The following is a 15,658-nucleotide window of genomic DNA, read 5'->3' as shown; positions in this document are numbered from 1 at the left end:
TGTCAAAACAGAAAAGGAGCAGACTTTCAGACAGAAAGCCAGTTCAAAAACTAAAGCTGTCGTGTTTCTGCTTATACACTAGACCACTTGCACCATAAAGCAGAAAATCCCATAAACACTCTGACTAGTGCAATCATAGCACATCAGTTTCAAATGCCATTGCAATTGTCAAGGCAAAACAATTGCCAAATTGCGTTTTACTCATCCTTTTACTACTTGGACAAGAGCTGTGGTATTTATAATCTAGCCTTAAAATTCAAGCTTCACAACACTAGGCAGTTTACCAAGCAGATGAGTAACAGCCTGGGTGGGCTTGGGGACAGCTGGCCTCCCCAAAGAGGTCATGCCCCTCTTCTGTGCACCACCACCTGCCTGCTGTCCCCATCTCACACCCTGTTCTCCTTGCAGCAGGCACAGGGAAAGCCCAGATTAAACTCTCATCAGCAGCCAACTTCTCCCCAAACCCAGGAGACAAAAATGATGCAACCAGGCAGCGAGTAAGTCAAACAACAGCTCCACAAGCAGGGCATTGTGCAAGCGGGGCTGCACAGCTGCCCTCGGACGTGGCACGGCCACGGGCAGCACAGTGCAGCTTATCTCAACAGGAAGGGTTTCTCAATCCTACAACTGCCCACACAAGTCATCAGTAAACAGTTTGTCCTGCTCAAGAACAACAGCTACTGAAGAGCTGCAGTTCTGTTGGCAGTGTAGATGCAGTTTCTTTAACCCATCTTTTGCTATTAAAATGCACAGTTATGTAGTTTGCATAATCCTTAAATATTTAACAGCAGGCAGCATCTCATCTACTCCTACCACAAGCCTAGCACCTTACCTAAGCTAGTCTCTAGACCAACTTAGTAACTAGACTTACCTAGTTAGTCTCCTTAGACTCTCCTTAGGTCTACCCAGTCTTGCCTACAGAACAAACTACTTTAGGCTTTGTCACAAAAAGCACTCAACAAGTTTCATAATGAAACGTTGTCAGTCACATCAAATTAGGTAAGTCTGGCTGCACACTCCACTCACTACACTGCCCAGAGATGAAGTTTTCATACCAAAAGATACACTTGATTTAACTTGAATGTTGGGATCTTTATATTCTTTAATTCACAATACCAATAGGCAAAAAATAGAGACACTGGCATTTCCATAGTGCAGATTATCCATCCTCAGAGCAGAGTGGGACTGAACGACTTCCTGGAGCCAATGGAGGTTGACTGGGTAGCAAAGAGGATTACAGCATCCCTCTTTGACAAAGATAGTCTCACAAAATTGCAGACTATCTCAGAACCCATCACTAGCTCATCATTCATCTCAGGCCACATTGTTAGCAACTTCCTATAGTTAATTAAGATACCCCCCCAGCTACTAATTACGGCTGTGTAGTTCCCATTTTGCTGATCATTGCTTTGTATTTGGTGAATTAGTCTAATGACTATAAATATGATACATCGGGGTCAATAAAAAATTCTATTTCCAAATCTCTGGACACAGCAATACAATGAGTAGTTTCTGTTTTACTCAGATGCAACTTAATTCTACTACTAGACTTTTAATTGTGAGGAATTCTATAAATATCTACATTGAGCTGTAGTTCTATATGTTTTTGTAGTGATTTCCTTGTAATGTCAGCACTACAGTAGCAGGATTAAAATAAATATTTTCTGATGCTTAGAGACAGAACTCTCCCTCAATTCCTGCATTTGCTCATGATACTCGTGCTTGATTTGCAACACAGAGTGGTGGCACTCCTCTCTCAAACGCTCAGAGCTTTCTGCAGGACAGACTAAAGGCAGTGAAAGCTGGAGGACCTCGATGACATATCTTGTAACATGGCAAGGAGCTTCAAACACCGCAGAACCCTTTATGGCAAACCAAAGAGCAGATCAGCTTTTCAGGACAACAAAAGTTCTTCTTTAACTTCTTTGGCACGCTGTCTCATTTCTACAACTGTTGCCTGCCTTCTCCTGCTCTATTTTTTTAAATTAGCATATAAGAAAATACATTTGAAGTTTAAGGCAAGGTTTTGTAGCAAGTACTACTTCTGCTGTAAAGGAGGAGTTTCCCATGATGGTCTGTAACACCTAAGAGCATGAGCCTGATAGTAGAAGCTGGTTTCCCTTCCATCTGCATTGCACAATCTTCTTGAGGTTTATCAAAGGTATTCCTCTGCAAGCCAGAGGAAATCTGAGAGCAGTCATTTAGAAACAAAGCCACATGGCTTCCTTTATTTTCTTCAGATTTCAAAGCAATCGGTCACACTCACAGGAGTAGTTCCAGGCCCTTGCTAGGTCGGCAGCAATGAGCCTTCTGAACACAAGCCAAGAGTCCTAATGCTATCTAGATCATATTTCCTGTAAAGAAAGCAAGAATAGAGCACGTGCTTTATTCCCTGATATTTAGCAGCAGGCTTGTTCCATCCTACAGCAGTGCTCATCTCTCAATGCTCACTTAAACTGTGTTGCAATGTATTACATGTCCAAGCAAGTATGTAGAGAAAAATTCCATTGCATTCCTGCAATGGCTTCTACTTCCAGGCAGTCCATTTTGTCTCCAATAAAGTCAGTAACCACAGCAAAGGATTGTCAAAAGAAATCTTTTAGTTATTTTAGCACACAGTCCAGTTACCTCTGCTTGTTACCCTTGCTGGCAGAAAAGCAGCAGGCTGCAGCTTTCCTCCTGTTTCCCTTTTAATAAGTTAAAAGAATTTTAATTCCATGTGTTTACTGTCAGTTGTCAAAGACAGGAAAAGGTGTTACAAAACTTCCAAAAAAACCCCAAAACAACCACCTCTGTGGCAGATACCTCACCAGGCCATGGAATGCATGCATACCTGGCTGCATTGAAGATGCTTTAAACAGGTCAGGGGAACTGCATCCTGGTGTTCTTTAACTGCAAAGGAAATTCAGACTTTCCCACCCCAGACAGTCAACCTGTATTTCTCAGATAAATACCATCCTCTGTATTCCCTTCAGACTTCCTGCAGAAACTGTGCATCTCTGCAGCACCTACCCACAGCACAAGGCTTAAAATATTTCAGGTGGCAGCAGAAATTCAATGGCATTGGTAGGTGGGCGGTGAGCAACTGCGTTGTGCATCACTTGTATATTTTTTTTTACCATTACTATCATTTACCTTTCCTTTTCTGTCCTATTAAAATGGAATTGGGATAAAGACAGTTTATCTTTTCCCCCAACTGTGTCCCCAGCCCCACTCTGGGAGTTGAACGAATGGCTGTGTGGTGTTCGGCTGACCAATGAGTTAAGCCCTAACAATGTCTAAAGGGAAGTTTATTAAGCTTAAAGATCAGACCCTAACATTCCAGTTTATGACACGCCTAAATGTAAAGAGCCTGAAATTTGTACTGACTTCCTCTCCAAAGGGGCAAAATTCAACTTCTACTGCTGAGCAGAATCCAAGTCCTTTCTCCCTATACACACACCTCAAGGAGCTCATTAGGTGTTTGAATAAACTTGACCTTTCCTTGGATCTTCAGGTATATACAACATAAAATGAAATGTCTTTGAAAGATCCTTTCAGGAACTGCCATTGTTTCATCATTAAATCAGTTTTAAATGCTATGTCATTAGAAATAACACATCTCTCTTGCTTTAATGCATTCCATGCATTCCCCTTTTCTAAGTTCAAGGTTTTAGTTTCCACACAAGGGATCAAACTCTCAAATTCCAGTCACTTCTTTCTTGTGGCTAAAGATTTCTGGGATGTACAACCTAAACTGCTGTTCTTTCTTCAAGTGGATCCTTCCAGCTGCAGTCACAGCACCAGCTCTCCATCCTCTGCACAGACACTGCATGTTAAACTTCAAAGTTCTATTAGGAAACAGGATGAACCCTTCCTTCCACAAATCTCACTTGTATTTTCAAACCAGTAAGAGAGAAAGAGAAGCCTTACCAAGATGAAAGACCTCAGTTCCACTGACATGCAGGTCTTCCCTATAAAGAGCCTTGAGGACTGGAGCCATAGGATTCACAGCTGCCAACACTGTGGCCACCAAGTGATACATCAATCACTGCTTACAGCCACCACCAAGCAGAGGGCCAAGTCTTTGAAAACATCACTAAACCTTTCCTGACATCATTTAAAAACACAAGTCTAGGAACATGACCCTGAGCATACTGTAACACCAAGTAGCACCAAAAGCAGCTGAAATGGGTGAGGAATAGACCATCTTGGCAGTACTACTGAAATGCATATGACCAGAGGGCCTCAGGATCTTCCTGGAATTGCAAGAACAATAGTAAGAGATGTATTTCTCTTTTCCTTGTTATGAGATGGCAGAAGACAAATACCTGACAAAATCCTGACAAGACAGTAGTGGCAATATTCCCTCTCTTGGTAACATTATCCAATCAAATCATGTGATGCACATTCTGTAACTACTGCTAAGAAGTTTCAGCCTTACTCTGAAGGGATGGTCACAGAGCTCTCCACCAACTGTAGCAGAAGCTGGAAGGTTCAACTGATTTGTACCCCCAAGGGCAGGCTACTTGCACAACATATTATAATACAAAAATCAAACTGCGTAATAACCACTAGAAGATCTCGGCAACAACAGACAGCTCCACTCTGCAGCAGTGTGTAACTGCTATGTGGTCAGTCAACGTTTCAGGCTCTTTGTGTCACTGCTGATGGTCTAAGGTCTGACAAACCCAATGCCAGCAGTGCACGTGGCCAATAAACCCTGACACTCATGGACAGCTGCTATCAGCACCCAGCATCAGCAGACAGCACCATTCATCTGCTATTCCTACACGGGGGAAGTCCCCAAGGCTGCATGAAGCATCAGGCACCGCAGTACCAACCCTGCAATACCAAAATCTCTTAGCACAGAACAGGGAAGGTGGTCTCTGGGGATACTGACGAAGAGTTGTGTTGACTCCTTCTTCCTCCAGCAGAGCAAGACATGGTCAACTCCATCACATCTCTGTCCACAACTGGTGGACACAGAGTTTTGATTCATGCTCATATTGTTGAGCCTTGACTATTTCTTGTGTGCTAACCCAGTGGCTCTATACATAACCACACCAACATAAAAACCAGCGTGTGCCTGAACTGTTCCTTCCTCTACACACCTCTCTCCCACCACCAGGTTCTGATGGCTTTTTGTTGTCACTGTTGTCTCTTCTCCATTTCAGCTCTAGATCTGCTCTGAATTAACAGCATAGGCACCTTCCATGTTACTTCTGCTAATCACAGGAAGCTCTTCCCCACTATTTATCAGGGTTGAAGAAAGCCACAATCTGTTAAATGCCATCTTCACAGCCTTGCACTTTACCCAGCTGGAGTTAGTCATCAACCCCTCCCCACCAACACTGGCTGCAAGCCTCCTGCATTTACACACCCATCTACCCAAGAGTAGCTGCTGAATACAGAGGACAATCCATCAACAGTAAGGGAAGTTTAAAGTAATAATATACCAAAATCTCTGCCTGACACCCATGGGTAAAACAGCAGGGCAAAAAGAAGACTCCAGGGTAAGAATAACACCATGCAGAATACCAGAAGAATCATTGGAGCCCCCAACCTTGGGAAATGCTACAGGAATTTAAGCCAAAGATCTGGCAGATATGACATGACATAGCTGATTTTGCCACAGGGCAGAGAAGATAGACTAGGTAACCCTTGTTTGCTGTATCTTACTATCAAGTTCTTGCCTGCCATGACAGCCAGCTGGCTTTCTTACCTTCCTAACCAGCACATATCCATCTGTTGGCTCAATGGGTACTTCAAATTAAGAGGTTTTGGATAAGAATCATACTTTCCCATTCTCAGTTTTCATATTATGTAGTACTAAAAGGTCACAATACAAAATTCTGACCTCGCAGGGAAGAAGAAAAACACAGAACAAATCAAAAAAACCTCACCACCGGCACCTCACTCCCACCCTCCCTCAACCCCCCTGAAAGTATCCCAGGAGGATAAATGAGGATGACACCTGCAACTTGAAAATCAAATATTTTTCCATTTTTTCACAAGTCAAGCATCTTCCAGCCAGTCCTGCTCCAGCACCTGAGGAAGCCCTTGCAAATACAAGCTGGATACTTCACTTTCCAGTGCTCCACTAGCACAACCACACAGCTTGGACAAGCAGCTGAGTATTGAACTACAGCTTAAGACAACCTAAAGTCAGGACAGGCTTCAGGAGACACTGGAGAACATTCTATTTGTCTGTCTGCACATCAATCCATCAGCTCTGCAAGATTCACGTTAGCTCCTCCTCTGTCCTACTACCACACCTGGGGATAAAAGTGATAAAAATGTGGAGTTGTAGAACAACAAGCAGAAAAAAGGTTTAGGTGCCCTAAGACTCCTATACACTCTGTATAAGGAACAAGATTTTGAAACATTCCGACAACTTATCCTTCCTACCTTCACTGCTCAGAAAAACTTGCATTGCCTTCCAACTGAACCATTTTTATACTTAAGTTTAGCAACCTCAAAACGGTTATGAAGAGTTTTGATGTTTTTTCTCAAAATATGAAGGTTGAAACACCACAACCAACACCTTCCTTTAGAATTTATTCACCAGGGTCAAACCATACAAAAGAAGCAAACACCATTTCCAAAAAAGCAATGAAGAACAAGGTACTTCAGCACACTAAAAAACATGGTGCTTGTTTATATGCACATCTCAAAGCAGAAACTTCCAGTTCTAATTAAAAAATGCTAATTTTGAGACAGATTTCAGAAGACCAAAAATTTGTTATTGATGGAATAACAAGCCTTGAAGCAAAATACACTTTACTGCATTAATGTCAAGTGCTTGATTGTTTTGACAGTTTGTAGGGCAGATTTAATGGAGTTTTCCTACATATTATGCATCCCAGCTCTTTTGCATACAGCAAGAGTACCTTTAAAGGAGGTCATACATATTGAATGAAGTTTTGGCAATACAATCTGACAAGCTGTTGAAGCTAGACAGATGTATCCCACTAACTCTGGAGACAACGTTGTCAAGAGACACTTTCATATCCTAATTTTGCATTACACTTGCACATGTTTACATCCACACATTGAGGACCACTTATATATTCCATCTTTATCCAAATTAAAATTAATTTAACTCTATACCCCACAAAACACAAATAACTAGGTTTGGCACACATCACGTTCTGGTTCCTGTAATCTAAAACACCCAGCAACCATCCCAGAAATACTGACTCCTCAATCTTTGAGATTTTAGTGTCATATTTTAAAATAGTGTTGAAAGAAAAAAATTGCTGTTTAAAGTACAAGCCATCAGGGAATTGTGATTTTGCAGCTGATACCTATTTAACATAGACCACAACTTTTCGGAACTAATCCTCCAAGTGTCACACAGGATCTTTTATTCCTTAAAAGCCCTTCAGAAATCATGCACTTAGTCTTACGTCTCATAACCTTTGGCCATCACCCACAAACTCCTGATGATTCCACCCGAATCAAGCTGCTGTACATTTCCTCCTTTTGTTCTAGCCTCAAGTTCTCTAATTCACATAAGAAGTCCCATAAGAAATTCTAGCGGACTTCCCTTTTGCAGGAGGCCCCAAGGCTCAAGCTGGTGTTTTGCTTGTCCTAACATCATCTTGTGGAATATTGTGCTTCATAATCCAAAATCTGCATTTTCAGAACCTGTGTCACCTGTTTGCAGCAATGCTTCATTCACCACTGTCTCATCCATACGTCCTTCATACAGCTATTCTTAAAATGTATGTGCCCAACAAACAATGTGTGTATGGTAAACTGAGGAAGAACCAGAGCACTTCAACAATGAAGTAGCTGCGATTCATCCCTAGGCTCCAAGTGTGATAAACACAACCAAAGGAGGAGTCAGCCTGGTTGAGAGGTCAACCAGCATTTGCAAGAAACAGATACTTTGAAAGGTATCCTACCAAAGACAGACCACCATGCTGAAAAGCAACACAGTTTAGATTCGTTTCCACTGGCTTTCCACCTAGGAAGGAAATCAGTGACTTTGAATGCCTTTCACTTCCTTGAACAGGTTGTAGACAAGTGGGAAGTCAGCCTCATCTCCCAAATAACAATCAATAGGACAAGAGAAAACAGTTGTGCCAGGAGAGGTTTAGATTAGATGACAGGAAACATTTCTTCACAGAAAGTGTTGTCAAGCATTGGAACAGCCTGTCCAGGGACCCAGTTGAGTCAACAGCCCTGGAGGTATTTAAAAAGTATGTGGATATGGTTTAGGGGTAGACCTGGCAGTGCTGGGTTAAGGGTTGGATCCCATGTTCTTAGAGGTCTTTTCCTGAAGCTTTGGCTTTGCTCCATTGCAACATCTTTACTAGCACGTGTTTCCAGAAAATTCCAGATTGTATCACTTGAGGCATCATCTGAATTTAAAGACTTTTGGAACAAGGTTTAGGTTTACCCCAGGTCAAACATTTTTTTCCTCAATTCTGCTTGAATTGATTAGATTTGACTACAGAAGTTTATTTAAACACAAACCTTGAAGAACTCAATTTCTCCATGGTTCCCTAGCACACACACCACCTGCACAAGGCCATCTTTTTCCATCAAAAGAACAGGTCCAGTTCAGAAGTTCCAGTGCTGAACGTTGACCACCTATCTCAGGTGGTGGAGGAAAACACCTAAGAGATGTGGTTCCATAACAAATCTGACTGAAGAAAAGTCTGCACAGCCACAAAGAGCCTACACCACCCCTCCCCAAAAGCCTGTGCTCCTGACCCCATTCTCCCAGTCAGGGCTGCAATCACTGAGCTGACCAGCTGAAAGATACAACTTTCCTTTCTGGTTGCTTTACTTTTTAAATAAATCAACCCCCTGAGCTGGTGGACAGCCTTCCATGACACCAGGGCCAGCACCTGGGTGGGGGTAACAAGGTACAACTTCCAGCCACAGTGCAGGACCAGCTCAGCTTGGGCCAAGAGGTGCCCCACCCTACAGAGTTCATTTGCATCTGCCTTCCTTATGTGGCAATTAAAAAATAAAGTGACTTGGATGTTTCTTGAGAAAAGTTGCACCTGAAAGCCCATTTCAGCACTTTGTTCAAAAATTGCCTCAGTTTACTTCCTTGTGACATGCTCAATACAAGCAACTTTACCCCACAAAAAACCCAATTCAGCATCCACCATACTTTGTATTTCTCCAAAAGGAAATGCAACCTGTAATGGTCCATATTAATATGTTTTTAGTAAACTTAATAATCTGAAATCTTGTTAAAAGGTCTGCTAGGCAACATAAAATGTGGATTTTGTCCACACTTCCCTTTTCCCCCATCCCTTATACCCTCATTTACAGGAGAGCTGCCCTCAACGCGCAGGAACCATAGTGTAATGCCAATGTCCTGACCAGGGCTGGAAGAGAGAAACTTTAAGGAACAACTCTCCCCCAAACTCAGGAAGAAGATTTCGTTTTCTCACATTATCAAATTCACAACAAATCTACCATTCACTTCAAATACAGACCTTGGAAAACAAAAGGGAACCTCTCAAATCCTTAAGGAGATCAACTAATGACTGACAAGGGCCACTTCGTGTTTTTACGCACCACGCTTCATGTCTGCAGCTTCTGATTTAGGAAAATTGGAGATGACACCAGCCAATTGACTCATGCAGGATTCGCAGAGCCTGAGTGCATTATGAACATCCCACAGAGAAGCTGTTTCGATTTTGGATGGAATACACAATTAAGTTAAGCAGTTTTTAAAGCACACCCTTGGATGTCACCTTCAGGAGAGCTACAGGAAATTAATCATAATGGCATTTATCACTTTTTAGCCTGCTCTTCTAATCCCAGCTGCGTGGTCACGCCAAGTTTCCGCAGCAGCCTGTACCGCAGAGGTGGCTGCCTGAGCCAGAACCTACACTTCAGGCAGTGTAGTATATCTAAATGAAGAGCTCCAACTTTATATAGCTTATAAATTACAGGACCTACATTTCATTTGGCTTTTCCAGTCGACGTTAACTTCAAGTTGTGTAATCAAACACCAAAACGCCCCCATACATACAAGCAAAACGTGCAAGTGTTACCACTGGCAGATCCGAGTAGGCAATTTAAGAGTTAATCCTCGAGCAGTGTCCTCAAATAACCCTACGGTGGCTTGATATTACAGCTGAACATGCTGCCTCTAGTGCTTCCAGCTACTGCTATCAAACGTTCCCTGCTGTAGCCACTATCGCAGTCACTTACAACACCGAAATGCAATTAAAGCTGGCATTTCCAGCCTCATCCCGCTTCCCTGGGAGCTGCAACCTTTCCTCCTCGCAGCATTGCCGCACCCTGGCACAGCCAACTGCGGCCCTGGCGAGGGAGGGGCTGGGGAAGTCATCTTGGCACTTTACAAGGGACAGCAAAATGCTAACCTTCCGTATCAGCTGGCTCCAGAACCGCTCAATTTTCCTGTTAAACCTCAGGCTTTCCCATGTTGCGGACACAGCCGATTGTGTAAACCAAATTACAGCACACGACAGCGGTAATTTCTCCATTCCTCCTCTGTTGACATTTACACGGGCAATTTATCGCCTGCTAAAATTACCACTTCCCCCGTCCAATCCCAGAGGGATCCCTGCTCGGGGCGGAACGCTGCTGTGTGAGCAGATGCCATCTTTCAGACACGAACAGCAAAGCCTCAGCTCCATTTTACAGTGCAAACCTCCTAACAGTCAAACAACTCGTGTTTTCAGACTACGTTCTGCCATAACAATTCTCTTTACTATTTCCATGTCCATATTGAAGTTACTGCTTTTTCTGCCCTTCTTGCTTTTCAAGCAAAGTGGAAGGGGCAGAGGCATTTTTTTTTAGCTGCATACAATCACCTGGAAGCCTTTCCATACAAATCTAACCCTGGCTGGTCATTTTGTTCCATCACAGGTTTTTTTTGATACCTGCATGCCGCAGTCAGACCGTAACTACTTCTGCCTGCAGCATGGTCTGCTCTACACCTACGCACACAAAATAAGTTGATTTATTTGTCCAGGGAAGAAAAGAGGTAAGTTCCCTGTTATTAACTGGATTTTCCCCTCAGAGCCATAAACTGCCCAGGACAGCATTTTCAGATGACCAGTCCAAACAAGTAAAATTCAGAAAGAGAATTCCTGTTTCTGCAAGTACCTCTGTAAAACCAGCAGCACAACTTATACAAACGGCAGGAAAGCAATCAGGATGAGATAAAGACCTACAACTGAAGCAGCTGATCCAAACAATACCTTCCTGCTTATCTTAAATCCATCCGTTCAATATAATACAGAGAATCCCAGTAATAAGGTACTTTACAAGATGATCTAAGAAACTACTTCTTTCCTACAGGCATTTGTGGTCTGAATTTGCACATCTGTTCTATAAGCAGAAAGAGAATGAAACTGAGCACAAAGCATTTTTAGCAACTCTACCCTGCTTTTTAGAGAGACTGTTACTCTAAAAATATTCAGAAAATCTTCAGTCCTGCTTGATTTATTTCCAAGCAAATCCATTATTTCCAATTATATTTGGGATATTAAGTTATGACCAAAATACAATTATGATGATTCTTTTTAGCAAAGGCAGTAACTTTATAAAATTTTATGCTTCATCATGCACAAGACAGATTTCTTCCAGAATCAAATCTCCAATAGCTGATCCACTCTGGTCACTTCCCAACTAACAGTAATGGACGTCAAGTTCCTCTGCTGTGAAACTCAGATCTTGGGATGAAATCCATCTGATTTTGACTCAGAACCTTGCTGAGACAAGCACACTTACATAATGGAATTTAACTTTCTTAGACCAATTTAAGCCTGAACAAAACCCAACAGAGACATTCTTGCATGATTTTGTCTCATGTCGTGCCATGACCTGCACGCTGTATCCACAGATAGTCTTCTTCACCAAAAAACAACTCCTGAAGCTCCTGGCAAATACTCTCTCTGCATCTCAGAAAGTATGACTACCTGGGAATTCATGAGGCTTCCACTGTGATCTCTCCCATCAGCAAAGAATAAGAGTTTCTCATAGCAAAGGCTCGATGGTGGTGTTGAAAGATAGAGGGAGTGTATTCAAACAAGCAGGCTCCTGAATTTTCTGTTCTGAGAACTATTATACCAGAATACCACTCCCAACATCTAGTTTACCTGACAACAGCACAGGGATAAGATTAAAATTTAATGTAAGTAAAATAAACAAGACCTTAGCACGAATGCAGTAGTATTTTCAGACTCTGTTTCACAAATCCCCAGGGAGGGTGTGCCCACCCTTCACTGTACATACACACTTGTAACCTGAGAGACCCACAGCACTGTTGAATCAACAGCTGCAGGGAAAAGCTCACTGCCTGACATACATCATCAAAACCTGGTCATTTCAGCACCTGACTGAGAGAGACATGGGAAAAAGAGCTCCTCATTTTACAACACCTTCATCTCAAACACTGTAGTTACAGGGGGAGCATCCAGTTCCCCAGAGCAGGTCACCTAAGCACTTAGGGCCAACCTATGAAATTGTAAGCATTTTACAACTCAACAAAGTTAACCTCCCTAATTCCAGGGTCAAGATTAACGCTAATAGCAAAACAATGCCATTCTCTAATTACAAAAGGAAATGTAGAAAGCATTTCCTTCCAGTCCTTCAGATTCTGGAATTATTCCCCACTTTAATGAGCATTACCTCTATACAATGCAGCATTTCCTCCAAAAGAAACGTGCTTCCTTTTCTACCACCCAAACACTTCTCCTAAAATGAGATTATATCCTTTCTTACCCAGGGTTCAAGTTATATTCTTGCCATAATAATACAAAGCAAGACTTAATCAAAAGTTTCCCTGAAGCCAAACTCAGTCCCCATCCTACTACACTTTAGGAGGCATATTTGGGGAAGCAGAGGACAGTTTAAATCTCACAGGTTAACCTTCCTCCTTTTCTAACAGCTTTACAAGATGGAAGTAGGACCTCAATGGCCCATTCCTACTGCTTGAACTTCTACCTAAGTATTTGCTATGAAATTATTGACAATGAAAGGAAAATTCTAGTAAACCAGATTTTTCCCCCCACTCTTAATTCTATGTTCCCACAACTTGTAGCTCTCCTAATAAAATTGGTCTTGTCCTGTCAAGCCCAATTCCACACTAGTCCCAGAAAATTTAAAGAAGTTCAGCAGTAGGCTTTAACAATTAGATAACATTTTGGCCATCCTTGCCAGGAGTACTATTGCTCACATCACCAACCAAACTGACATTATACTGCTTCTCTGTTTCTCCTCAGCTGGTCCTACACCCTACTAATACCTGATTTCCTGACTGCTGCTTGTCAACGTCAACAGATGAAGGACCAAAGCTCAACAGTACCCCCAGTCCCCACCACAGCCTTCCAAAGGACAGAATTTCAAGCATTCCCCCTTCCCACTTACACTGCCCATTGCTTTGCTCCCACCAGTGCTCAAAGAAGAAAACACACAAGACAATGAACACACTGCAACAAGAGAAGTCATACAGACTGTGCAAACTGATCAATCTACTCCTCACTGCTCTGCTTATGGACTGGACAAATTCATCAATCCTTTTAACACCAACCTGGCTGCAGCTATGCACAAAATGCAAGAAAAAGCCCTCCTTATTTAGCCCTTTTTTATATTAAAAGAGCTTTTTTAAAGGGTTTTTTATGCTGTGTGCCATGTAAGACAAATTACTGATATAGCCACTGCTTTCAGTGTAAAAACCTCATTTACATCAGAGTAGTATCTCTCGGTAACATCTTTTTTTTCCCCAACCACACATTATCATCCACATTGATCTATGCTTTTAAGTTTGATCGATTAGCACCGGCTGTACTACAGCTTGTTCCCCCCCCCTCCGCTTCAAGAACCCGAATGCTGAATCCGAATCAGACATCCTTCTCCATCAAAGCCCGTGAATGCAGAAGAAAGGATCACACCTTTTTATATGAACAAACCCCTCCATCTATCAGCTGCTATAGACTCGTGCTGGACGCTTCCAGGAAGTTCGTCCCAGCGGATGAGCCCGTGCTGGGAACAGCCCGGAGCCGAGGCGGCCCCTCGGGAACGGCGGCTGCGCTGCTGCTGCCGCACCCGCAGCTCCACGGGGGCAGAAACAGGCCAGGCACGGGCGACAGACCCGCCTGGCCTCCCCAGCACTTCAGACTGGCTCTAAATCACAAAACCACCGAGGCTCGAAAAGCGCTCTGAGGTCGAGCAGGGACCCAACATCACCGTGTCAACCACGGCACTGAGTGCCGTGTCCAGCCTTTGCTTCAACGGCTCCAGGGACGGCGGCTCCACCACCTCCCTGGGCTGCCCATTCCAGTGTCCGATCACTCTTTCTGAGAATAAATCCTTCCTGGCGTCCAGCCCAAACCTCCCCCGGCACAGCCGAAGACCACGGCCTCATGTCCTATCGCTGGATGCCTGGGAGCAGAGCCCGACTCGCACCTGGCTGCACCCTCCTGTCAGGGACTTGCGGAGAGCGACGAGGCCTCTCCTGAGCCTCCTTTCCTCCGGGGGGCTGAGCTCCTCACCGGACACGCGCTCCAGACCCTTCCCCAGCTCCCTGCCCTTCTCCGGGCTCGCTCCATACGGAGCGCTGGATGGAGCTGGACCTCAGCACAGCTAAGCCGGCGGGGAAGGAACCTTCTCCGCAGCTCCCCCGTTCCCGCTTTCCCGGGCTGCGCTCGGGGAGTGAGGGGGGCGAAACTTCCTATTAAGGGCACGGCGGCCGCGGCCCGCAGCTCTGCGGCGCCGCCATGGCGGGGCCTCCCTCGCTCCCTCCCTCGGGCCGCGGCTGCGCGCTCGGGGCGGCGGGAAGCGCCGCTGCCTCCGCTGCACCTGCCGCCGCCGCCGCCGCCGCCGCGGAGGGGGGGGGGGAGGGCGATGCGGCGGCACCCGGGGCACCCCGCCCGCACCCCCGCCGCGAATCCCGCGCCGCGCTCACCCACGCTCCGGTAGCCCAGGATCGCGATCTTGCGGGACTTGGACGGCGGCATCTTCTCCCCCGCCCGGCCCCGAACCACATCAAGGGCGGCGGCTGCGGCGGAGGGCGGCGGCGGGCGGCTGCGGGGGCGCGGGGCGCGGCGCCAGCGACATGCGGGGGGCGCGGGGGGAGCGGCGGCGGCCGGAGCGCGCTCGGGACGCGCGGCGCTGGCAGCGGCGGGGCCGCACCACGTGACCGCCGCCGCCGCGCGCCGGCCCCGCGTACGCACCTGCGCGTCACAGGAAAAAACTCCCTGCGTCACCCGCGCCCGGCGCGCGCCCCCCCGCTGCCGCCCGCCGATTGGCCGGCGCGGCGGCGGCGGCGGGCGGGGATTGGCCGGGCGGCGGCAACGGCCGCGTTCGAAGGGGAGGGGGCGGGGCCGGGCGGGCAAGGGCGAGCGGGGACGACGGGGGGGAGCGGGGGGGGCAGGCGCGCGCCAAGGCCCCGCGCGCGTGCGCGCGCAGCGTGCGGCGGTTGGTGCGTCCCGCGCGCGCGGCCCGGCCCCGGCCCCGGGCTCCCTCACCTTGGTCATCCTGTCCCGGTCCCTGTCCCTGTCCCTGTCCCGGGCTCCCTCACCTTGGTCATCCTGTCCCGGTCCCTGTCCCTGTCCCTGTCCCGGGCTCCCTCACCTTGGTCATCCTGTCCCGGTCCCTGTCCCTGTCCCGGGCTCCCTCACCTTGGTCATCCTGTCCCGGTCCCTGTCCCGGTCCCGGTCCCTGTCCCTGT

The 15,658-nt window shown here is 45.8% G+C and overlaps 1 protein-coding gene across 1 annotated transcript in view; it reads right to left on the bottom strand.

Moving 5' to 3' along the window:
* The window catches only part of RHEB (Ras homolog, mTORC1 binding), a 38,328-nt gene extending 23,182 nt beyond the window's left edge, over positions 1-15,146 (bottom strand). Inside the window, exon 1 of the mRNA XM_068175128.1 lies at positions 14,894-15,146. Within this exon, the coding sequence (XP_068031229.1) occupies positions 14,894-14,945 (52 nt within the window). The 5' untranslated portion in view covers positions 14,946-15,146. The remainder of the gene's footprint in view (positions 1-14,893) is intronic.
* Positions 15,147-15,658: the final 512 nt, after the last annotated feature.

Source organism: Anomalospiza imberbis, chromosome 1, assembly GCF_031753505.1.
Source record: "Anomalospiza imberbis isolate Cuckoo-Finch-1a 21T00152 chromosome 1, ASM3175350v1, whole genome shotgun sequence".
Lineage (NCBI taxonomy): Eukaryota > Metazoa > Chordata > Aves > Passeriformes > Viduidae > Anomalospiza > Anomalospiza imberbis.
This window is presented reverse-complemented; position numbering and strand designations above follow the sequence as displayed.